Raw genomic sequence first — 21,950 nt, 5'->3', positions numbered from 1 at the left:
TGTTGAAATGTTTTTCTGTCCAACTAGAGCATGTAGATACTGTGATGGGAATGCTGGCTTCCACTTAGGCCACTGCCAATTTGCTGGGTCAAATTTGTATAAAGATGAAGTTGTGCTATGAAAAGTGGAAAATCGAGTCAACTCGAGTTAATGCCTCATGGTTTGTCTCTGCAAACCACTCAAGTTGCAGTTTAAATCCTGTTAGTACTGCATATGTAGTGAAGAGAATGAATGTAATAAAAGGTCCGAAGTCTACTTTATCATAATCCTGAAATCATTTACTGAGTTATGGCCAACTGTAGTATGTAGAAGGCGTTACAATTCGAACATAATGTAGAATAATATGAGAATTTACCACGGGACACAAACAAACCAAATGTGAGAGTTTTGATTTTATTGGAAAAAACGATACACGATTACATCAAATGTGTACATGTAAATTTAACACTTTGAAAATCAATGGTGGTGGACAGTGCTTCTCTGTGCTGGTGCTTCATGGTACATCCGAGTACAAAATAGAATAATGTACAAAGAAATAACTAGACTGAGGTCTATCTACTGCTGTCAGTGTTGTAAGGTACACTAAACTAATGAATAACATGGAAATTAGTCACCAAGTGTCTGCTTAATTCTTTTCGATCAGTTGATTTCTTCTTGTTTCTGCAGAACATCACATTCATGGCTGGATGTGGCATGCGCTAACAAGAAATACAGCATTTGGTATTAATGCAAAAATACACAAAAAAAAACTGGTGCATAGATTTCGCTCCCAAAGTGAAACCATCTTACATGACGACCATGCACTTTATGTATGCATAGTGGTAACTAAACAAAAATAATTAGATGGAAAAGTACTGAATAGTCCCGTGATTATTTTGAGTTTTTCTTGTCTGCTTGGCCATGAAATATGTAAGAGCATGTTTTTTTTCTTGATGAATTATGATATTGCTGCTGTGGTTAAATAGTTTGACGTGGATACAGTGCAGTGATAGACAAGTTAGATAGATGTTGAAAGACAGTTATATTTTGACAAGAAGATTTTCAGAAATTACATAAATGCCTTTATTTATATGACACACTAATGTAAGATTTAAACTCACCAACCACTTTATTAGGTGCACCAGTGGTAATTTGAGCTACTGTTGCCTTCTAGCGTTTGGAACCAGTGTGGTTGTTCTGCTCTGACCTTGCATCAACAAGACATTTTAGCCCCAGAGAAAGGCTGATGTATGCTCTTAATCTTTGGGCGTATTCTGTAAATCCTAGAGCTGGTTGAGCATGAAAATCTGACATCAACAACCATACCACATTCAAAGTCACTAACAAACTTTCTCCCAAACTCTGATGCTTGGTTGATGGATTAACTATAATTTGAACAGGTGTATCTAATAAAGTGGCTGAGGAGATCGGCACTGAAGAAGAATATTATGAAATACAATGACAGTAACAGTAACTATGCCAATAGTGTACGTTACAGTACCTGCAAAAATCCCTTTTACACCTGTATAATTCAGTTGATAAAATAGATGGAAAGATATACAGTTATATTTAATTAGTTTTCGGTGTTGGTGATCATTAATAGTGTGACGTTGGTGAAGATGAAGCATTGAATCAGCCGGCGATCTCAGTGGGTTCTGTCACTAGTTTGGAGCCGGCCCAAATGGTCTTGAACTGCTCTGGTACTGGAAACTCTCTCTGTAAAACAACAAAGAAGATGAATGAACAAAAAAAAAACCACATGAAAAAAGTACAATCCCTTTCCTCGTCGTCGTTTCTAATCTCAGGCACTCACATAATCGCCGTCGTCTGTTGGAATCATGATGTTCATCTCGGAACTCTTGGCACTGACGATGTCACAGCTCAGAGAGTCTTTGCTCAGGTAAACCTGGCAGCCTTCTGTCTTGTTGATGGACATGGTGGGGACTGTTCCCAGCACCTGCAACACAGAGGTCAGTCAAAAACACAGAGACACACAACCACACAATCACGTTGTTTTTTCGGTCATTACACCTCATCCTCAAACTGCACCTCTTATGTTCTGTGTGTTTATTGAACTTTTCCGTACGCTTTACTCACCTGTAACTGAACGCTCTTCGAGTTGATGACCTCCACAATCCCAACCACATTCTCAAAAACCAGACCCACCTTCTTACAGTTGTCTAAGGAGAAAGAACATGTGATAATTCAGTGATGTCGTCGCTACAGCATTTGGTCGACTGACTGTTTGTTTGTAGACAGCTCACCTATAATGATGGAGTTAATTTTGCCCTTAATCTGCAAAGTGGAGTTATTACAGTTGAAGGCGTAGACCACTTGTTTCAGCTCCGTCTCCTCGATCAGCAGGTCGTGTTTCTGTTCAAAGTTCTCCTGCAACAACACGGGAACAGTTTTACTCACTAATCTGGAGCATGATCCCAGTGGTATTTGGAGAAATAATCCCGGCAAGACGGTGCAAACATGTCACGTACCACCCTCCATTTCTTCCCATCCAGCTCCAGAAGAGGAGGTCTTTTCTGAGCAGCTGCTCTCGATGAGGAGTTCGCAGCCACTGAGGTTTGGGTTTTGGTCAGTGCAGCTTGAGAGCGCAGGTTTGCGTTCTTGTGGGTCTTCTGCTCGTCTGATACATGCTTCAAACCTGAAGATGGAGAGGAGGTGAGTATGCACCGTATTCTAGAATTTTTCGATTTTGCACATTTTTTTTTTGCACATTTTTTAGATTTTCAGACCTTAATATCTTAATATTTTATTTATAAACCGTTTGGTTTTATGTATTGATTCTCTGTGTCGCCAGTAGGGGGAGTTGCTGATTTTGCCAAATATTAATTGAAAGACTTTTCTGTAAGTTTGCAAATCTGGTGTCTGCTTCCATGCAACAAAACATTCTCACATTTAGTTTTACAAGTGTTTTCGTATTCGTATTCGTATTCGAGTAGAATCAGTAGAATACCTTTAGTATAGTAGGTGTGTGAATGATCAATAATCTTTATTATTGGCAGTAACAGAGGGCCCCAAAATCAAATTTTTCTTAGGGCCCCATGGAGGCTTGGGCCGGCCCTGGTGGCCTCCATAGAACATTTACTTATTTTATTGACTTCACTGAATGTTTTATTTCTGCTAATGATTTTAAAAGACCTTTGGTGATGTCCATTCCCTGGTTGAGCTGAGCAAACAGTGCAGAGTGCGGAGCCGCAGCACCGGCCGCCTCAGGCTGGGAGTCATCGTCTGTGAAGACTGGAGGTGGACCAGGAGGAGGAGGAGGAGGAGGAGGGGGAGCACTGGGGGTCTTGGGGGAATCAAAGAGAGAAGGAGGAGCGATGGGGCCCTGGGGTTGAACAAAAAAACACATTTTGATGTTACAGGTGGTTTAAGGGTGGCAGAAGCAGTAATGAATAGTTCCAGCAGGGGGAGTATTGCACTATTTATGCATTCTCCTTGTGACAGACCCATGGTGGGTGATTGTCCAGAAATATGTAACAGAGGATCATAAAAAAACATCTTATTTATATTTAAACCACATATAAATTAGTTTTGACTACTACTTTGACTGGATGAGAGGTGAAACCATGACCTGGATGAATGAGAATCTACACAAACTTTTCATCGACTGTCAATTGAATTATTAACTTATGATTAATTAAATTTGATTCATAAATCAATTATTGGAACTGTTATGTGGTTTCACTTTGATGCAGGAATGTGCTGCTTCTCTTAAAACTTGTTTTAACTTGACTTGATCATTAATTGAACCTATTGATGTCTATGTTTGAAAAAGGTTTTTCTGAACAGTGTGCATTTTATTTTAATGAGGTTCATTCTCTAATTAAAGACCTACGGTCCATACTGAACAGAATGAAATAAATCAACTTTCTTGCATTTGATGAAATGTGGAGAGTACAATTTAACAGTCGCTTGATTTTCTGATTCAAATCAGAGGCTAATTAGCAGCGCTTTTGCAGAGCTTGATGACGAGCTGACCATTTGAATCAGGTGTGTGTGTGCATGGACTTGTATTTGCCACCTCCTAGGACCTTTTCTGGCATAAACACACTGACCTGGAGACCAAATCCTGGTCCTCATGAGGCAAAACCTAACCTACATATTGGAGGAACTGGTAAGAGATCACATTGAGGCTGTCCAAATGAATGGAAGTCAAAACAGTGTGTGTGAGTTCATATATGGCTATAACTGTTTGACTAATTAACAGTTAATGACAAAGAAAAACAACTGTATATTTAACTCACACTCAAATATTAAAACATTTAATTAAACCAATTGTCTAAAGCACATGGCCCGGGGGCCAGATGTGGTCCGCCATGTCATTTTATGTGGCCCGCAAGTGATAAATTGGTCTTAAAAATCTGTGCTAAAATAGGTCAATGCTGCTTTAAAGAGCCCATATTATACCCTATTACCCCAAATTAAACTAGTTCCTGATGCCCTAATGAACATGTCTGTGACATGCTTTAGTCAAAATATCATAAGGATGAAGCTCAATAGCAGTTCAATAACCCTGCCAAAACAGCTTTTTTCAGAATGCTAGAAGGCGTGCATTGACCATAAACTACATTTCCCACAATACATGGCGATTGCGTTACCCACAAAGTGATGGCATCCTGTCACTACATCGCAGTGTATCATATGCATCATGCAACGAGTGAAATTGTGATTGAGACTGTGATCGCAGCAGAATGTGTTCACAAAAGCCACAACCAAAAACGATGAGGCAGTGAAAGCTCGCTTTATTGTGGCTGAAGAAATCACCCGTGCTTCAAAGTCTTTTTCTGAGGGTGCGTTTTGGAAGCAGTGCATGCTGAAGGTGTGTCAGCAGGCTACATCTATAATGCATCATATTTGTAACTTGAATAAGTAATAAATACATAGATATTTAGCAATATGCTACAGAGTAGTTACCTTTATTTTACATTATATTTGGTTACATTTCGTTACATTTGTTCTGTATGACAGTTACATCTGGCCCTTTGAGGGTAACCATTAAGCTGATGTGGCCCTCAGTGAAAATGAGTTTGACACCCCTGGTCTAAAGTGTGACATTAAACCAGTTCCCCTTAGTTTGTAACATGAAATATTTAATGTCTTCTGCAGAGTCTTGTCTGAAGAATGAATGTAAATAATGAATTAATGTGTAAAGCCTGAGTGTGAGGGTGTCACTAAACCCCTCTGTGAGCAGCAGATGACGGCTGCTGTGTAGCAGCGTGACCAGCCCTGCAGTTTAGGTTACGTGTGTGTACACAGGCCCTTTGTCGGGGTCCCGCTGTGAAGAAAACCCTCCATTCAAGTAAATCCTGAGGACCACCTGTTAGCGCCACACACTCCCGTCCTTGCACACACTTCAGCTCTATCATCTGACAGCAGGGGCAACAGCTGACACACACACACACACACAGCCTCTCAAGTTTCTGCTCGCACAAAACACACATGTGAGCGCAGTTGTTCGACATTATTCGCAGTTAAGTTTCGACAGTTTGGCATTTTTTGGGGGGGAAACGTGCTGCTGGAACTGCCAAGTCTGGCAATAATTAAGGCACAGTGAGGAGACAGTTGAAAGTGAGACAATTTAAACCCAAACAAATGTCTGTTACATTCAAACCGTTGTCAGATCAGCTCCACATAACTCCTGACACATTGCCCAATAACTTGGTGTTTAGATCCTGGCAACAGTCCCTCATTCCACAAAGGAAGTGATTATTTTAACAGCGCTCAGAACATGGCAGTGCAAGATGACAGCCTCTGTAAAACAAGGCTACAAAACCAAACCAGCTTTTAATTGGAGTGCCTGCTTAGCAATGCAAACCAATGGAGTACTGGGATAACCCACACATCCTACACTACCGTTCAAAAGTTTGGTGTCACCTATACAATTTTTGTTGTGTTTTCCATTAAAAGTCACACTTTTATTCATCAAAAGAGTTGCAAAATGAAAATTAAATATAGTCAAGACATTGACAAGATTGGAAATAATGATTTTTATTCAAAATAATAATTGTTTGCTTTCGTCAAAGAACCAGCAGAACTGTTTTCAGCTGTGCTAACATCATAACACAAGGGTTTTCTAATCATCCAATTGCCTTCTAACACGATTAGCAAACACAATGGACCATTAGAACACTGGAAATGGGCCTCTATACACCTATGTACATATTCCATTAAAAACCAGACGTTTGCAGCTAGAATAGTCGTTTACCACATTAACAATGTATAGAGTAGATTTCTGATTCATTTAATGTGATAGTCAATGAAAAAAAAAGTGCTTTTCCTTAAAAAATAAGGACAGTGACCCCAAACTTTTGAACGGTAGTGTATATCAGAACATGCACTTTGATCTGGAACGGTGTGCTATGACTTTTCTAAGTGTTTCGAGTAACCATGGCGATAAAAATCGCAAAGAAAACTGCAAAGAATTTCCACATACACATGATCGGGAAACGGTCGAAAAAATTTATTTTGAACAGGTCACAAGTTTTAAAGGTTCTATCCACCCAAATGTTACTCCACTGATACTCCATTACCAGCTCAAGTCCTGCACCCGACTACATTGGCACCAAGAAGCAGGCACGATCAAAAGTTTGCTGTGGAATTTTCTAGTTGATTATATACTTACAAAACTATGGGGACTGTATATAATTTCTGCCTATAAACCCTTTTAAAGCTTTGTTTCCGTCATGGTAAGGAAGAGTACCAAAAAACTAAAAAAGTTTGTGCCAGTTATTGTGGTACTATTCCTAATGGAAAGGCAAAAAAAATACATACCATACTGAACTGTTCCACTTGATGGAAACATGGCTTAAATGTTACACATTGGACCTTGGATCTGTTTGGCAGCTGACTCCACATATTTTGGGGCTCGGACTAAAAGGCCCCCTCTGTAGGAGCAACCCTGCACAGATGCGAACAAACAACTACTCCATCAATGCAAAGATTGCATAAGGGTGCTTTTCCGGCTTCACGTGTTGGGTTTTAGATGCGACAAAGCCAAACTTCCTCAAGCAGATAAAGATGAAGAGAATCCCTCGTTACTGACAAGAGAAGAAAGGTGAAGAAAAGTGCTTTTGGGGGATTTTCTTTGGAGCCATCTTAATCTGTGGGATATGACGAGTGTGAGAGCAGAAACATCCCTGAACAGAAGCGAGTGTGGGAGTGACAGAGGTTTTGTGAGCTCTGTGGAGAACCGCAGAGTGCAGCCACTGAGGAAAAACTCATTCATTCATTCATTCATTCATTCATGGTCTCTGCAATGGTTTATGTAAGCGGTCGATTCATAACTAAAAATGGAAGTCGAAATGACATAAGATAATAAACGAGTGTTTATGGAGGTGATTGATAACTAAAACAAAAGTATTATCAGACATTAAAAAAAAACAAAAAAAACTGTCACATTGAAGCTAAAATACTTACAGTCTTGCTCCACTCCAGTCCAGTGGTGTGGTGCTCTTTGATGAAAGACTGCATCTCAGTCCAGATTGACAAGTAGGACTGCACCCAGTCCACATGGCGCCTGTCACTGGGTGAGCATTTGGCAGTGGAGAGAAGAGAGGAAAAAAATGCAGTAAATAAAAAGTAGGAGGGTTAGGGTTTGTATGACTGTATGACCATAAATAACAGATACAGGATTCTTTAGTTCTTCAGTTAACAATGTCCACAAAGCACTTTTTAAATATCTTTCCCCTGAAAGATCCACTGTGTAACATTTGGGTGATAAAATGACATAAGTGACATATATATACTGCCCATAAGAATGTTTGTAGAGGTGTATATCTGTTTTAAAATACACATACAATTTACAAGCATCTACTTTATTCAGGCAAGGGCTTTAACCCTTTACACAGACCAGTCCACAGTGTGTTACAACCTACAGTTTCACAATTAGATGACACTAAATCTTACAAACTGGACCTTTAATTAATGTCTTTATGCCTCCCTTTACTGTGATTGTTATGTAATATTATGCAGACTTGCAACTAAGTTGTTCGGGTAAATGTTTGAATATAGCGTTGTGAGGCTTGATTGAGAGTATTTACGTTTCCTTGTAGTCTTTCAGCACTCTGTTGGTGTAGAAGGTGGCAGCATCGTTCATTTCCTTCACATAAGGGCCCGGCTTCTGACACTGAGAGAGGAAAGAGTTTATTAGAAACACTGTCAGGTCGAGCAGCTTGCAACAGGTTATTGTTTGATTCTGAATCAGTCTTGGGCTTGTGGTGCAAAACAAATAATTATTGTAAAAGAATGAGGGGAAAAAAGAGAATGCAAACATGAACGCTGTAGCATTCCTCACCACAGCGACCCAGCCCAGTGCGGGGATGCTCTCACTGATGGCTGACAGGTGGTTGAAGAGGCTGCAGCCGCGGTTTCTTTCTCTGAAGTTCTGAATCTCCTGGATGTGATCTGAAATTGGCTTCAGCAGGTCATGAAGTTCTGTCTGCAGGAGACAAAACGGACGAGGAGACGATGTGAAAGAGATGAAGGAGTGTGAGACCTGTAACCATGATTGCTACTATTTATACAGAGTGTTTCAGATACTTGGGATTATATAATCCTTGCGTGGTTCCCTCTGCTCACTCATACCTTTCTTGCCCTCAGTGCCAGCCAGTAATTGCTAAACTCGTCAGCAGGACAGTAACTATAATGTTATTAGCTGGAGCCTTTTTCCACTGGAACTTCCAGATCTGAGCTTGAGTAGAGCTCCCTTCCCATCACACCATCCCTTCAAACATTCCTCTGCTCGTGGGGAGATCCCTGTGGCCTTGTAAGGCAAAGGACTCTTCCAGTGTTTATGGTTTACCTTTCACACATGAGCCTGCACACGCATAAATCTGGGAACACAGTGTTACTGTTACATTTATGAGCAAAGAGCTGTGAGGAAATGTCATTTCTTTATTAAAATGGAAGGGTTTGAGCCCACAGTGCTGCTCAGTACCGGAGGAGCTATTGTAGCTTATCTGATGATGTTTGTTGGAATATGATTTACATAAAAATTGCTCAAATAAAGCTGCAGTGTGCAACTTTGGTTAATGTTAATATTCTGCCTCTGTTTGTTCTTCGTGAACAGAGACGATGTGACGATCGTTTGTAGGCCGTGTCCTTCATCTCCAATAAATCTCTTCCCGTGTTCAGCGCAGTTGTGTCGCCGGGTGACATAAGCTCTAAATGAGAGTTGTGTGCAGCTGATCAGGCTTAACCCCAGAACACTATCGCTCAAATTCAGAACACCATCACTAACGCCAGGTGATTTTTACCCGAGATTATAATCACACCCAATAAAAAGTACTTGTCATCAAAATATATCAAAACATGACAATACATGACAAATGTCTAACAAAATGAAAGAAAAGCATCATGAGGGGACCATATAAAAATGCTTCAAAATTACTGGAAAATTAGGAATTTGGGAACAAAAAATTTCTAACAAAATATAAATAATGAAGATGAAAACTTGGTTTTCATGAAAATCACATAAATGTATTTGCTCGGGTGAAAACCACCCAGCAATGGTGTTCTAGGAATAAATGGACCTGTGTGAACTCATTTGGTGGTTGTTTTAATTTGTTCATATTTAGAGTTTGCTCTATAGTTTTAAATATCATATTGTGCATATGATAGATAATTCTACAGTCAGTCTATACTGTATAAACACATCTGTTTTCATTTGTATGCATTTTATGCATAATAGACAGCTGTAAATAAAAACCAAATGTATATCCATTTCTGCAAATGTATGTAAGAAGTGACAGGAAGAGAAATAAACTTTCTCCTCGTTTCCCCAACAAATTCTTCTCCAAATCAGACGCACATGATCTCCATCAGCTGAGATAGACGGCTCTTTCTTTGCTCCTCCAGCTGCTTTCATTCTAACTTAATCCAGCTCATACAGTACGTGTGTGTGTGTTTTAGTCTATGTATGTGTAGACAACAAGAAGTAAAATACTTTTTTTTCATCTATAAATGTGAATCCTTTTTTAATTCCATATTTAGTACTTTACTCATTTTCTCTCCTAGCTGTTACCTAATGGGTAGTGAAGGTTTACAGTAAGGTTTTGCACATTAAAACCTTTTATATACTGAGAAAATGTCTTAAAAGTGTTCTGAAAATGATTTTTTTTTAAATCCACAATTTGTACCTGTGCACAGAAAAATGTATCTCGTAAAATAAAAAAACAAAAACAAAACAGTTGTTGTCTTTGTAGAACATTAATATCCTCATGGCTCCCATTATAAAGTATGACTGATATTGTGTGAGTCAGTGCAACAGTCAGAGAGTGGACTTCCCCTCACTCAGTCGAGCTGCATAGAGAGCAAACAGACAGATGAGACAAAGAAAGAGTGGAGGATGCTGAGCGGACTCACTTAAAAAAAAAAGAAGAAAAAAAAAAAAGAAAAAGGAAAACCATCAGCCATATTCCCACATGATCAGTAACCGAGACGTTCTGGCGATATTCCGAGCTAGCCTCAACTCAGAGTCAGTTTTCCACGTTAGTGAAGAACTTTGACCATTTCTGAAACATGTCCAGTCTCGTCTGTGGACGAGAGAAGTGTTGAACACAGATAAAAAAAAGTGACAGCTCCAGTTATTTGATAGATGCTGAATGAGCTCAGTGTGTTACAATAGCAGAGTCTCCGTGGCCTTGACTTCCTGTACAAGCACTGGATCAAAGGTAAAAGCGAGGAGGGCAACGATATATCAGCTGCAGGAGGGTTTCTAATATGGTAAACAGTGTCACACACACACACACACACACACACACACACACACACACACACACACACACACACACACACACACACACACACACACACACACACACACACACACACACACACACACACACACACACACACACACACCACCACACACACACACACACACACACACAGAAAAAGGGGGGGAGGTAAAGAGGAAATTTACCGTAACTGGGAATCAAAACAAAAATTTGACTCACTCACTCAACTATAAACAAAACTTGATTTAACTTGAGGCCAAAAAACACAAACATCTATCTATCTATCTATCTATCTATCTATCTATCTATCTATCTATCTATCTATCTATCTATCTATCTATCTATCTATCTATCTATCTATCTATCTATCTATCTATCTATCTATCTATCTATCTATCTATCTATCTATCTATCTATCTATCTATCTATCTATCTATCTATCATTTCAGATATTATCAAAATAAAATATTATGTTTTATCAAACTGTAGTGGCCAGATGAGGACATCAGGTCTCAGGACACACTCAAAAAGATCCACAAACCTTTGAAAACACACACACACACACACGCACATGCACATGCACACACACACAGATTACAACAGGCTTAAATATAGAACATGCCCATAAAAAGTCAGAGAGCACAACAGAGCTGCACTGGAGAGAAAGGCCAGACGTTTGTGAAGCTCTGTGTTAGTGTAAACACTGGCCTTGTCAGGACCAACCCGTCCTCATGGAGACCAAAACCTGGTCCTAATGAGGCAGAACATCGTTTCTAAAGGAACTGCTTAGGTTTGTGGCTCAGATTTGAATTGTGGGTAGGTTAAGGTTAGGGTTAAGCGTTGACTGGTTACGGTTATGTTTCGGTTATAGGCTGTAAATGCAGTGTCCTAAGAGGAACAGATGCACAAAGCTGTATGTGTGTAAATGTGTGTGTGTGTGTGTGTGTGTGTCTGTGTCTGTGTGTGTGTGTGTAGAGCCCTCAATCTCCCTGTTTGCATTTCTGACAATCACTGAATGCTCTTTCCACTCCCTATCAACCAATGATAGACACTGATCGACACAGAGTAATCACTTCCTGGTAGACCCTGTGGACCTTGAAACACACACATTTTGGTAGGGAGGACCCTCGTGGACATAATGCATTCTCTAGCCCCTCAACCTAACCTTAACTCTAACCCAATCCAATTCTAAACCTAACCCCCAAAAAGCCCTTTTCAAGACCAAAATGGTCCTCACAAAGTAACATATACAAGAACACACAAACCTTATCTCTAACCACAATTTGAATCGTAATCCCAAACTTTGAAATTAGAAATGATGTTCTGCCTAATTAGAACCAGACTTCGGTCTCCTTGAGGAGTACTGGTCCTGACAAGGTCACTGATTATACCAGAAAGGTCCTAATAAATGTTATACAACAGCATACGCACACGCACACACACACAAACCCACACACACACACACACACCACAGCTCTCCCTCTTTCTCTTCCTCTCTCTCTCTATAGATGAACATGTCATGTCGGGAATGTGTTGTATTAGCATTTTCTTGGTCAAAGAGCAGAGTAATCCCTCTGTGAACAGCTCGGCCCGCTGGGAAACACAGGAGGTGAGGACGCACTCGGACACTCGCTGACACTCTGGCAATGTTCATTTCATTGTTGGGCTGCTGTTAAAAGTGTGAAACATTTGGCACACGTGGTATTATTTGTATATCACATGTATCAGATTGCTCTGTGGTTCACCCATGACGACTAACTGTTTGCTTAGTTGTTTCTTAGTCAGCAGAAACATTAGCAGCAGCAGCAGCAGTCAGTCAGTCATAGTGATGGTGTCAAGTCACATGATACAATCAGTCCCAGTTGTGTACTAAAGAAACCAATAGTAACAGCAGTGAGACAATAAAGGATGAGGGGTTATTGTTCATGACACTGACTGGCAAACCTGACTTCTGCTGAATTACTGAAACTGTTGTCTGGACGACACCAGCTGTCAATCACACATATACACGGCCTATTTTCCTCTAAATGAGAATGTAGTTTACCAAATTGACACCATGCTCTTTTGAAGAACTTCTATTCAAAAACACACGCAACACAGAGACTGTAATGCAACACTCCTGGTCCTGAGGAGCCACTGTCCTCCATGTTTTAGATGTTTCCCTGCTCACACATACCTGATTCAAATGGTCAGCTCGTCAGTAAGCTCTGCAGGAGCCTGATCATTTGAGATATTGTTTGGGAATTGAGTTTTGCAGACATGTCAAAGTCACAGCATAAACACTGTTATAGCCAAGCCTCACAGATGTGGGCTGACAGGAACCCTTGCTCGCATCGCAAGCAGCAAAAAGTTGGGAAATTTTCCAAACCTTAGCTCGAGCGTCAGCCAATCAAATCACATTATAAGTAGTTATTCCAGCATCATTAAAGGAGTCATATTATATCCTATTTCTCCAAGTTAACCTAGTTCCCTGGTGTCCTAATGAACATTTCTGTGACATCTCTTTAGGTCCACCTTAAAATTGTTTTTAAAATCAAACAGGAAATTACATCAGGCATAGAGGCTACTGGGAGCTAACAGCAGTTAGCATTTGGAAAAGTGATCATTTGCAGGCTCTAGCAGGCACATTGCCGTCATATATAACATGGATCCACTGGACAGATAAATCCTCTGGGGCTGGAAGTTTGTGTAGAACTCTGTGCTGCACTGTGAAGCCAAGAATATAACTTTTAGTGGACTTCGCGGAATTCCGGTGTTCGGATACCGTTGCCCTCGCCGGCACTCTCGCGTGTTTTACGGACAAAGCGGAGCTCAGCGAGACAACAATTCCAGGAATTTAGCACATTGTGACGTCCCAATGAGTGCGGAAGTCAACATTGCGTGTTTAATCTCCTGTACTTAGACTGAGGAGGACCACAAACACATGAGTGAGTCATCTTTTTTCACACTTTGCCTACTCATAGGGCCTCCAGAGGATAAGGATTTAAATGATTAAAAAGTTGATTTCGCAAGTATTTACACGATGTGGACGTCTCATAGTCATGGTCAACAATCAGGGCCACATTTAGGACTCCTCATGACCCCTGACAAGTAGTCTGGCATAAAAGAAGAAAACCCCTGCACAGCCAACAACATGAGTGCTGGTGAAAACGTCAACATGTAACAGACAAAAGGATCATGTAGTCTGACTTGTAACCTTCTGCTGTTGTACCTTTGCAGGCTGTTGGTGCGTCACACTAAGTTCCAGGAAACGTCTCTGAGTCTGCAGGGCGTTGTTCACCATCTCTGCCTGTCCATCACAAAGAGTCACACGGATCACATAGGGTTAGATGTAGAAGTAAAAGAACACATGTTTTATATTGTGCATAACAGTGAAGTTGCAGTGTGATGAATAGAGAAGAAAAGATCTGCACGGTTTCTTTTTGATTTGCCCAGTGAAGTGTCATGCCATCAGCCAGTAAATCTGTCTGTGCTGCACATATAAAAAGCCAGTATTCATAACACACACACACACACACAAAGTTTGGGTTAGTCCCAGCCAGCTGTGTCATGTGTATGTGTGTGTTTGTGTGTGTGTGTGAGAGAGAGAGACCTCCAGTTGTGGGCCAAGGGAACCACCATGGAGGCTTTGTCCATAAAAGGAGCTCTACAAATGTAGAGAAACTACCTCTGGCTCTCACTCATCACACACTCACACAGTGACGAGACACAGACATTTAGAAATCTTCTCTCAAGGTGGATGAGATACAGGAAATACAGAATCATTTAAAAACATTGTTTTTATATTGCAGGATAATTTCATTTCTGTACTTTCTCCCCTGTTATGGGTTTATTTCAAGGATAGAACACTGCTTTTATTACCACAAAGCACAGTCCCCTGGGGAGTGTGTATATACGGGTCATTACTAAATAGGAAAAGGTGCTCAATTCTCAGTTTGATAAATTAATGTAAAAGTCAAAGTTCAGTTGTACTCCCATCCTTGGCTTAGGACAAGGAATCTTTCCAGGGACGCACACACACACACACATACAATCTGTTTTAATATAGCAAAATAAAACAACACATTCTAAAATGATTGACTTAAAAGGGAATATATTTGATCAGGTGACCCTTTGATTCAATGGCTGAAAGCAGCCATGCCATTTCCCACAGCACTGTCAGCACTCACTATACACTACCGTTCAAAAGTTTGGGGTCACCTATACAATTTGTTTGTGTTTTCCATTAAAAGTCACACTTTTATTCATCAAAAGAGTTGTAAAATGAATAGAAATTATAGTCAAGACATTGACAAGATTAGAAATAATGATTTTTATTCAAAATAATAATTTTGCCCTTTCGTCAAAGAACCAGCAAAACTGTTTTCAGCTGTGCTAACATCATTGCACAGGGGTTTTCAAGGGTTTTCTAATCATCCAATAGCCTTCTAACGTGATTAGCAAACACAATGTACCATTAGAACACTGTGAATGGGCCTCTATACACCTATGTACATATTCCATTAAAAACCAGACGTTTGCAGCTAGAATAGTGTTTTTCCACATTAACAATGTATAGAGGGTATTTCTGAATCATTTAATGTCATTGAAAAAAGTGCTTCTCCTTTAAAAATAAGGACATTTCTAAGTGACCCCAAACTTTTGAACGGCAGTGTAAATCTTTAACCTTGAAGTATCACTGTAATAAAGCATATATTGATATTTGTTTAAATTGAGGGACTCAGCATAACAATTGGTGTAATGTGTGCCCCGTTTAAAGCTGAAACAGTTGGTGTCTGCACTCTGCAGAGTGACTGCACTGTAACTGCAGCTGTGGTGACATCTGTCTCCAGCAGCTGCTGTAACACTTGCATATCCGCGTGTCCGTGCCTGGACAAGCGTACTTCTTCAAGTTTTTTTTCCGCAGAATAGGATCTTTTACACACACACTGAGTATGTAGCACACACACGTGGACGACTCACATGTTTCTCCACCTCCCTTCCTATGGCTCGGCTGTGGCTCAGGTAGTCTGACACCGGACCCTTCAGGAGTCTGTCGAACGCCTCCACACACTGAGACACGCCTGTGAACAACAGAGGGAAATGACATACAACTGCTTTCACGTCTAAATGCGTCTTCTTTTTAACTCAATGTCCTTCAAGCACTGACTTGCCTCCGTCAATGCCGTTGACACAGTCCCCGTTGGCCATGCCAGCGGACGGCTGCCTCGTGACGGACATCTGCTCCAGGCGAGTCACAGCTCGCTCCAGACGCTGCATTAAACCTTCCATGGTGACAAAACCTAGAAAACAAATGAGAGAGTTGTGTGATAACACCTTCATCACTATCATGTTGTCCACCTAAAACAGTGTTTCTCAATCCTTGTTGCCCTGCATGTTTTAGGAGTTTCCCTGCTCCAACACACCTGATTCAAATAAATGAATCATTACCAGCAGCGCTTGTTAATTAGCTGACTATTTGAATCTGGTGTGTTGGAGACACTGACCTAAAAGAGTCTGGAGCAAAAAAAAACTTTCTGAACACTGTTCCATGTCAGGGGCAATGGTTGCAATTTAATGTCTCTATTTTCATTTAAATGTACAGTGAATATTGAATTGAAGCTCGATTTATTATTGAAGACATTTTACTCGGGAGGCAGGACTTTGTGTCTTTGACCCAGTACAAAAAGACAGTGTTTACAATTTCTGTTCAGTATAAAATAGCAGACCTATGTATGGGCTTCCAAGTAGACGACAGTGTTGCAGCCTATTGTTTCTCTGTGTAACGTTCGAAGTCATTGAACATCATACTTTCATTTTAGGTTTCAGAGGAGGTCCAGAGGGCTTAGAGTCACAAGCCTCAATGTTTGACCCGAAGTAGATCCAACCCTTGGGTTGCAAATCCCAAATTTATTAAAAAACAGTACTTACTGACTTAAGTTACGGACTCAGTACACTCTTACAAATAAGGGTTCCAAAAGGGTTCTTCTACAAGGGCTGAGGTTCTACCTGGAACTATTTGCTTCTGAAAAACCATTTCCCAAAGAACGGGTTTTTCAAGGGTTCTTGTTAACACTAATGGTTCCAGTAAGAACCTTTTTGATCCACAGAATCCTTTAAAAACCCTTTCTTGAATAAAGGGGTTTAAAAGGGTTCTTGGTGGAACCCTCCAAAAGGGTTCCAGGTGGAACCTTTATAAAAAGGTTCTACCTGGAGCCAAAAAGGGTCTTCTATGAAGACAAGCCGAAGAACCTTATATGGTTCTACTTAGCACTTTTATTTAAGAGTGTAGATGAGACATAAACAAGAGGAAGCAGTTTTTTTTACAAGCAAGTACTGTATACACTAAAAGTACATTATACTGTATGTTGTAGATAGGGCAAGTTACTCAGGGATTGTAATAAGTTATATATTGCTTATGTTACTTTAAATGTTACTTAGTATGGGAAATAAAAAGTGACATTACATTTTAGATGACTTTATGCTAGTCTATTCCAAATCTTACAGCTTCTTTTGCAGATTATTTCCAATGTCACCTGCTGTGATCATGTGATCATATGATGATGAGATGATATAGAGCAGTGTTTCTCACTCCTGGTCCTGGGGAGTCACTGTCCTCCATGTTTTAGATGTTTCCCTGCTCAAACACACCTGATGCAAATGGTCAGCTCGTCAGTAAGCTCTGCAGAAGCCTGATAATGACCCATTTATTTGAATCAGGTATGAATCAGGGTCCAAAGGCCCTTGGTCAGAACCCCAGGCCTGTTTGCTGGTAAGGCAACGATGCTCGCCACTACACCACCGACTCCAACATCGTCTTTATGACATCCAGGTAATAAAGCTGACGCGGACGTCACAGAGTACACACAAACCTCGCTTACTTGATATGTGAAACAAATCTCCGGCTGTAACTTGATGCCACTGAAATACATTCACGATAGCGGCACAGAGAAAACCACACTCACAGCTCCGTCCTTTAACACGGACAAGACATGTGCTTCATCGTGACACAACGCGGGCCTGCTTCCAATATTTATTAGTCAGCAGAGTGGGAATTCAATCCACCATACAACTTGCTTGTTTACGCAAACTACTGCTAAGGTAACGAGTACTTCCTGAGCCGACACCTGCGATCTGTGTCCAACACACAAAACGGTTGTATTTACTTGACAAAACGACGTAGAAAAACAACAAACCAGAAAGTTCTGTCTCGACTCGACAGGATCGTGTCCTCTGCCTGTAATCTTTGAAAATGATGTTCAGTAATTATGTGCTATGAGCAGCAACCGTGTCCTGAAGGGTGTCATCCACTCATCTCTCCGGAGAATTCTCCCACTAGTGCCAGATGCCTTGTTGCAGCACTCAGCTGCTATTTCTGCTCTGTGGGTCACAGCAGCTGGGACGGCAAAGACAGAACTAAACTGGAGCTGGAGCTGGATGTTTGCTGACCACATGTGAGTCAACAAGTCAACATGTAAACCAACAAGATCACATTGACTCCACGAAATCTGTGTGGATTGAGAGGGAACAGACTTCTGTTTGGGTTTTGTTTGTTGGCTTTTGTCACAGAGCTAAAAAAAAGTCTTGCAATTACATTTACATCTTCAGACTTGATTGATATAAGACTTACTAAATTACTAACATTGACCTATCACATATGCATAAATTGATTAAATTCACCTTTAATTGCGAATGTCTTATTACTGACCATTTAAAGCAGGGTTTGGTCACACACCTCAGCAGAGCTTACTGACGAGCTGACCAGGTGTGTTTGAGCAGGGAAACATCTAAAACATGAAGGACAGTGGCTCCCCAGGACCAGGAGTGAGAAACCCTGGATTAAAGCAACAATCAACAGGGAATTTATAAATACTGGATTGGGCTTTTAAACTCTCTATAATAAAAGGCTTCTTAGTATGAGAGAGAGGTGTTGTTCTGGGTTGTTGGGTAGTTTAACTTGTAAGTTAGAGTTGTGCCAACTTAAAATTCTGTTTTCAAGCAGTTTGGCTAAGTAATCTTGTTCAGATAATTTAAAAATTAAATTAAAAAAAAAACTACATTTTGAATTTTGAGTTGGCACAACTCTAACTTACACGTTTGGATGGAACGTTTTAAAAACTCAAGATCTTCTGTTGGCTGTTATGTTTTGAAATCATGTTTTGGCATGTGGCACCACATACCACCGTCTACCAATCATTGCAGTCAGTAGAGTCTCGGCTGCCGAGCAACCACGGGTTGCCAGCAACGTCAGAAAACGAAACCTAAAAGACCTCTGTATTTTGAATTTGAATGTAGTAACCGCTTTTGGCCACATTCTTACATGTGGCACCTTTAATTTCATCAGAACCGTCGTTGATTTTTTAAGTTGTTTAAAGCACATGTGGCATGAAAATCTCTGCATTTCAGATCAACCGATGGACGATGGATGCTCACGCTTTGCTGCCAAAATGATGAGCTGAGCGATGGATGGAATCACTGCCAGTTTAATTAAATAATGAACAGAGTCATTTGTTACAGCCTTGTTGTTACTGCTATAAATCCCTTATATAGTTCATGTATCTGTGACTGTATTTGCTCCAAAACACTTAATCACAGTCTCAACCACAAACCACGAGGCAGAAACAGTTGGCTTCTACATCGTAGCCAAGATCCACACCACGGAGATCACTATAGTCATATAGACTTCATTCATCCCACTCAAGAAACTGAGCTGGAAGCATTTGAGTAAACGTTCAGTAACAATAAAGTATAGCAGATATACACAGTGTGTTTTATTCATCGTTCAATAGTTTTCCAGCTGTTTTCTTGCTGTTCGTGTGTTCATGTGACCTCCACTATATACGAACACATTCCTGCTTCTTTATTTCAGACAGGTGGGAACCAGCATCTGCCACACGAAGACCCCCAGACCAACAGCTGCTCCTTCCGGACTTTACCCTGATGTTCTTATGTCTCCTGAACCCTGTGGCCTGGTATCTGATCTTTTGGGGCTATATTAGTCCACAGACTGGAGTTTGCTGCTATATGGGCCAAGTGTAATTACAAATAACAGATCTCACGGTGTCCTGTGCTGTACTCTGGAACCATGGATCATGTAAGGGGGGGAAGAGTATGAGCTCAACAGTTAAGTTTAATAAAACGAGCTGACGAGATGACCTTTTGAATCAGGTGTGTTTGAGCAGGGAAACATCTAAAACATGGAGGACAGTGGCTCCACAGGACCAGGAGTGAGAAACCCTGGATTATAACATATAAAGATTTCAGTCTATGTTGGATTAAAAGTAACTTTAAAGTTTAACTCAACTCTTCTTAGCAAACATGGAAGGGCTGTGGCTGTTATATAAATAACAGAATTATTATTGCTACAATTGCACCTGCCCTAAAACACACGCAAATGTTAATGTAAATTAAAATCTGGGCAAGACTTGACATTAAAACCACAAGCTGTACACTGTAAAAAAAAAAAAAAGTTGAGAAAACTCAAAATTTCAAGGAAACTTGATGCAATAATTTTTTGAGTTTACAGCCCAACAAAAAATCTCGAGTTTTTAAAAAAAGTTCCATCAACCAATATTATTTTGTTAGACAAACTTGTAAGTTAGAGTTATGCCAACTCAAAATTATCTGATCAAGATTGGTTAGCCAAACTGTTTGAAAAGATAATTTTGAGTTGGCACAACTCTAACTTACAAGTTTGTCTATCAAAATAATATTAGTCGATTGCAATCTTTTGTTGGGCTGTAAACTCAAAAATGTATTGCAGCGTTGCCTTGAAATTTTGAGTTTTCTTTTTTTACAGTGTAAAAAAAGGCATTAAAAACATTGACCATCACTGTTAAAAAAAGAAAAAGTTGACATAACTCAAAATTTCTCTTTTCAAAAAGTAACTAGTCTTTAATTATCAATCATCAACTAATCTTTAATGATCAATTATCAACGAATCTCTAATCTTTATTGAAATTTATAAAGAAAAGTCAATTTTTTTATTCATACATTATTTTGAAATGTATATTTCAAAACTCAACAAGTGCACAGCCCATAATCTGTAATCTATAACATGAACATGTGATTATTGTCTCTCTCAGTACAGGAGTCTCATCATCACGCAGACTCTCACTGGCAGAAGATGATCACCCTTCATCATGACATGCCTCTGGCTCACAGACACAAATTCACCGCCAAACAAATCTGATGCTTCATGCTGAGCAACCAAGCCCATAATGACTGCAAGCGAAAACTGATGACAAAAAAGTATGGACGTCTAGCGCGCACCCACATTGTGCCAATCCTGTGCCAAATAGTAAAAGCCATGACGCACAGACAGGGACGCATGAGAATATGACTTTGTTTGGACATTTTAGACACAGAAACGGCCCCTCCCAGCAATTCAGCAAAACCTGACATTCACTTTAAAGTAATCAATGCAGAGATAACTTACCTCCCTCCTCTGGTCCACAGTAAATGTCTGTTTTGTTGTGTGTTTGTCAGTGTCCAAGGACGGATTTGTGGCTGTGAGCTGACGCCGCTGTGCGCTCCTCTCTCCGGCCGATTCTCCTCCTGTCCTCGTCAGTGTCCCCTGCTGCTGCAGCACCGGGACTCTTCCTCCTACATGTCCTAATTAAGCAACACGGAAAAACCTGAGATCCGCGGACGGCGTGCAGAGATCAGGACCGTGTGACGTGACTCAGTGCCGCGGTGTCTGCTCAGAGGCGGACGGACATTTACCTCGAAGCCAACATGGCAGCCTTCAGAAATGGCTGCTAAAAATAGAAGAGCACTGATGGTGGCGTAGACTTCAGCAGAGGTTCTTTCTGAGGTAAACAGACCTGCACTCTGTGGGGAGAAACCATCATCATCATCATCATCATCATCATCATCATCATCATCAAATCACTTTATTTGTACCTGTTGTAAGATAGAGGCGTCCTCTGACAATACAAACAGGACAGACATGATAAATAATAAAGCATAAAGAGCATTAAATGTGACATTGAAGAGCTAATGAGGACTTAAAGGTCCAGTATGTAACAACTTTATTGGCCATACATGAAAATAGGGACGAGATGCCACTCATTCTTATACAATATACTTTTAAAATACATAACTAATCCAATAGTAGAATACAGAAACATATGAACATTCTCATCATCATAGACAATCATAGTGGCGCGTATGTGTGTGTGTGTGTGTGTTCGGACACTAATAATAAATAAAGAGAGAGAACAAAAGGAGAGAAAT

The 21,950-nt window shown here is 40.3% G+C and overlaps 1 protein-coding gene across 2 annotated transcripts; it reads right to left on the bottom strand.

Annotated features, from left to right (window-relative positions):
* Positions 1-386: 386 nt before the first annotated feature.
* On the bottom strand, positions 387-21,431 carry cap2 (cyclase associated actin cytoskeleton regulatory protein 2). 2 transcript variants are annotated; one of them, XM_083900224.1, is made up of 13 exons: positions 21,151-21,431; positions 15,887-16,015; positions 15,696-15,796; positions 13,930-14,022; positions 8,291-8,434; positions 8,037-8,122; positions 7,414-7,519; positions 3,133-3,322; positions 2,469-2,635; positions 2,244-2,367; positions 2,077-2,159; positions 1,793-1,936; positions 387-1,695 (listed from the first exon to the last, which is right to left on the bottom strand). In XM_083900224.1, exons 2-13 carry the CDS (start codon positions 16,002-16,004, stop codon positions 1,612-1,614), a joined length of 1,440 nt encoding a protein of 479 aa, XP_083756350.1. In that variant the 5' UTR covers positions 16,005-16,015; positions 21,151-21,431; the 3' UTR covers positions 387-1,611. The 2 variants fall into 2 exon arrangements, with proteins under 2 accessions (XP_083756350.1, XP_083756351.1); XM_083900225.1 differs by having other exon boundaries at positions 13,945-14,022; positions 21,151-21,430.
* Between the last annotated feature and the right edge of the window lie 519 nt (positions 21,432-21,950).

Source organism: Microchirus variegatus (genome assembly GCF_963457635.1).
Source record: "Microchirus variegatus genome assembly, chromosome: 13".
In the NCBI taxonomy this organism is placed as follows: Eukaryota; Metazoa; Chordata; class Actinopteri; order Pleuronectiformes; family Soleidae; genus Microchirus; species Microchirus variegatus.
This window is presented reverse-complemented; position numbering and strand designations above follow the sequence as displayed.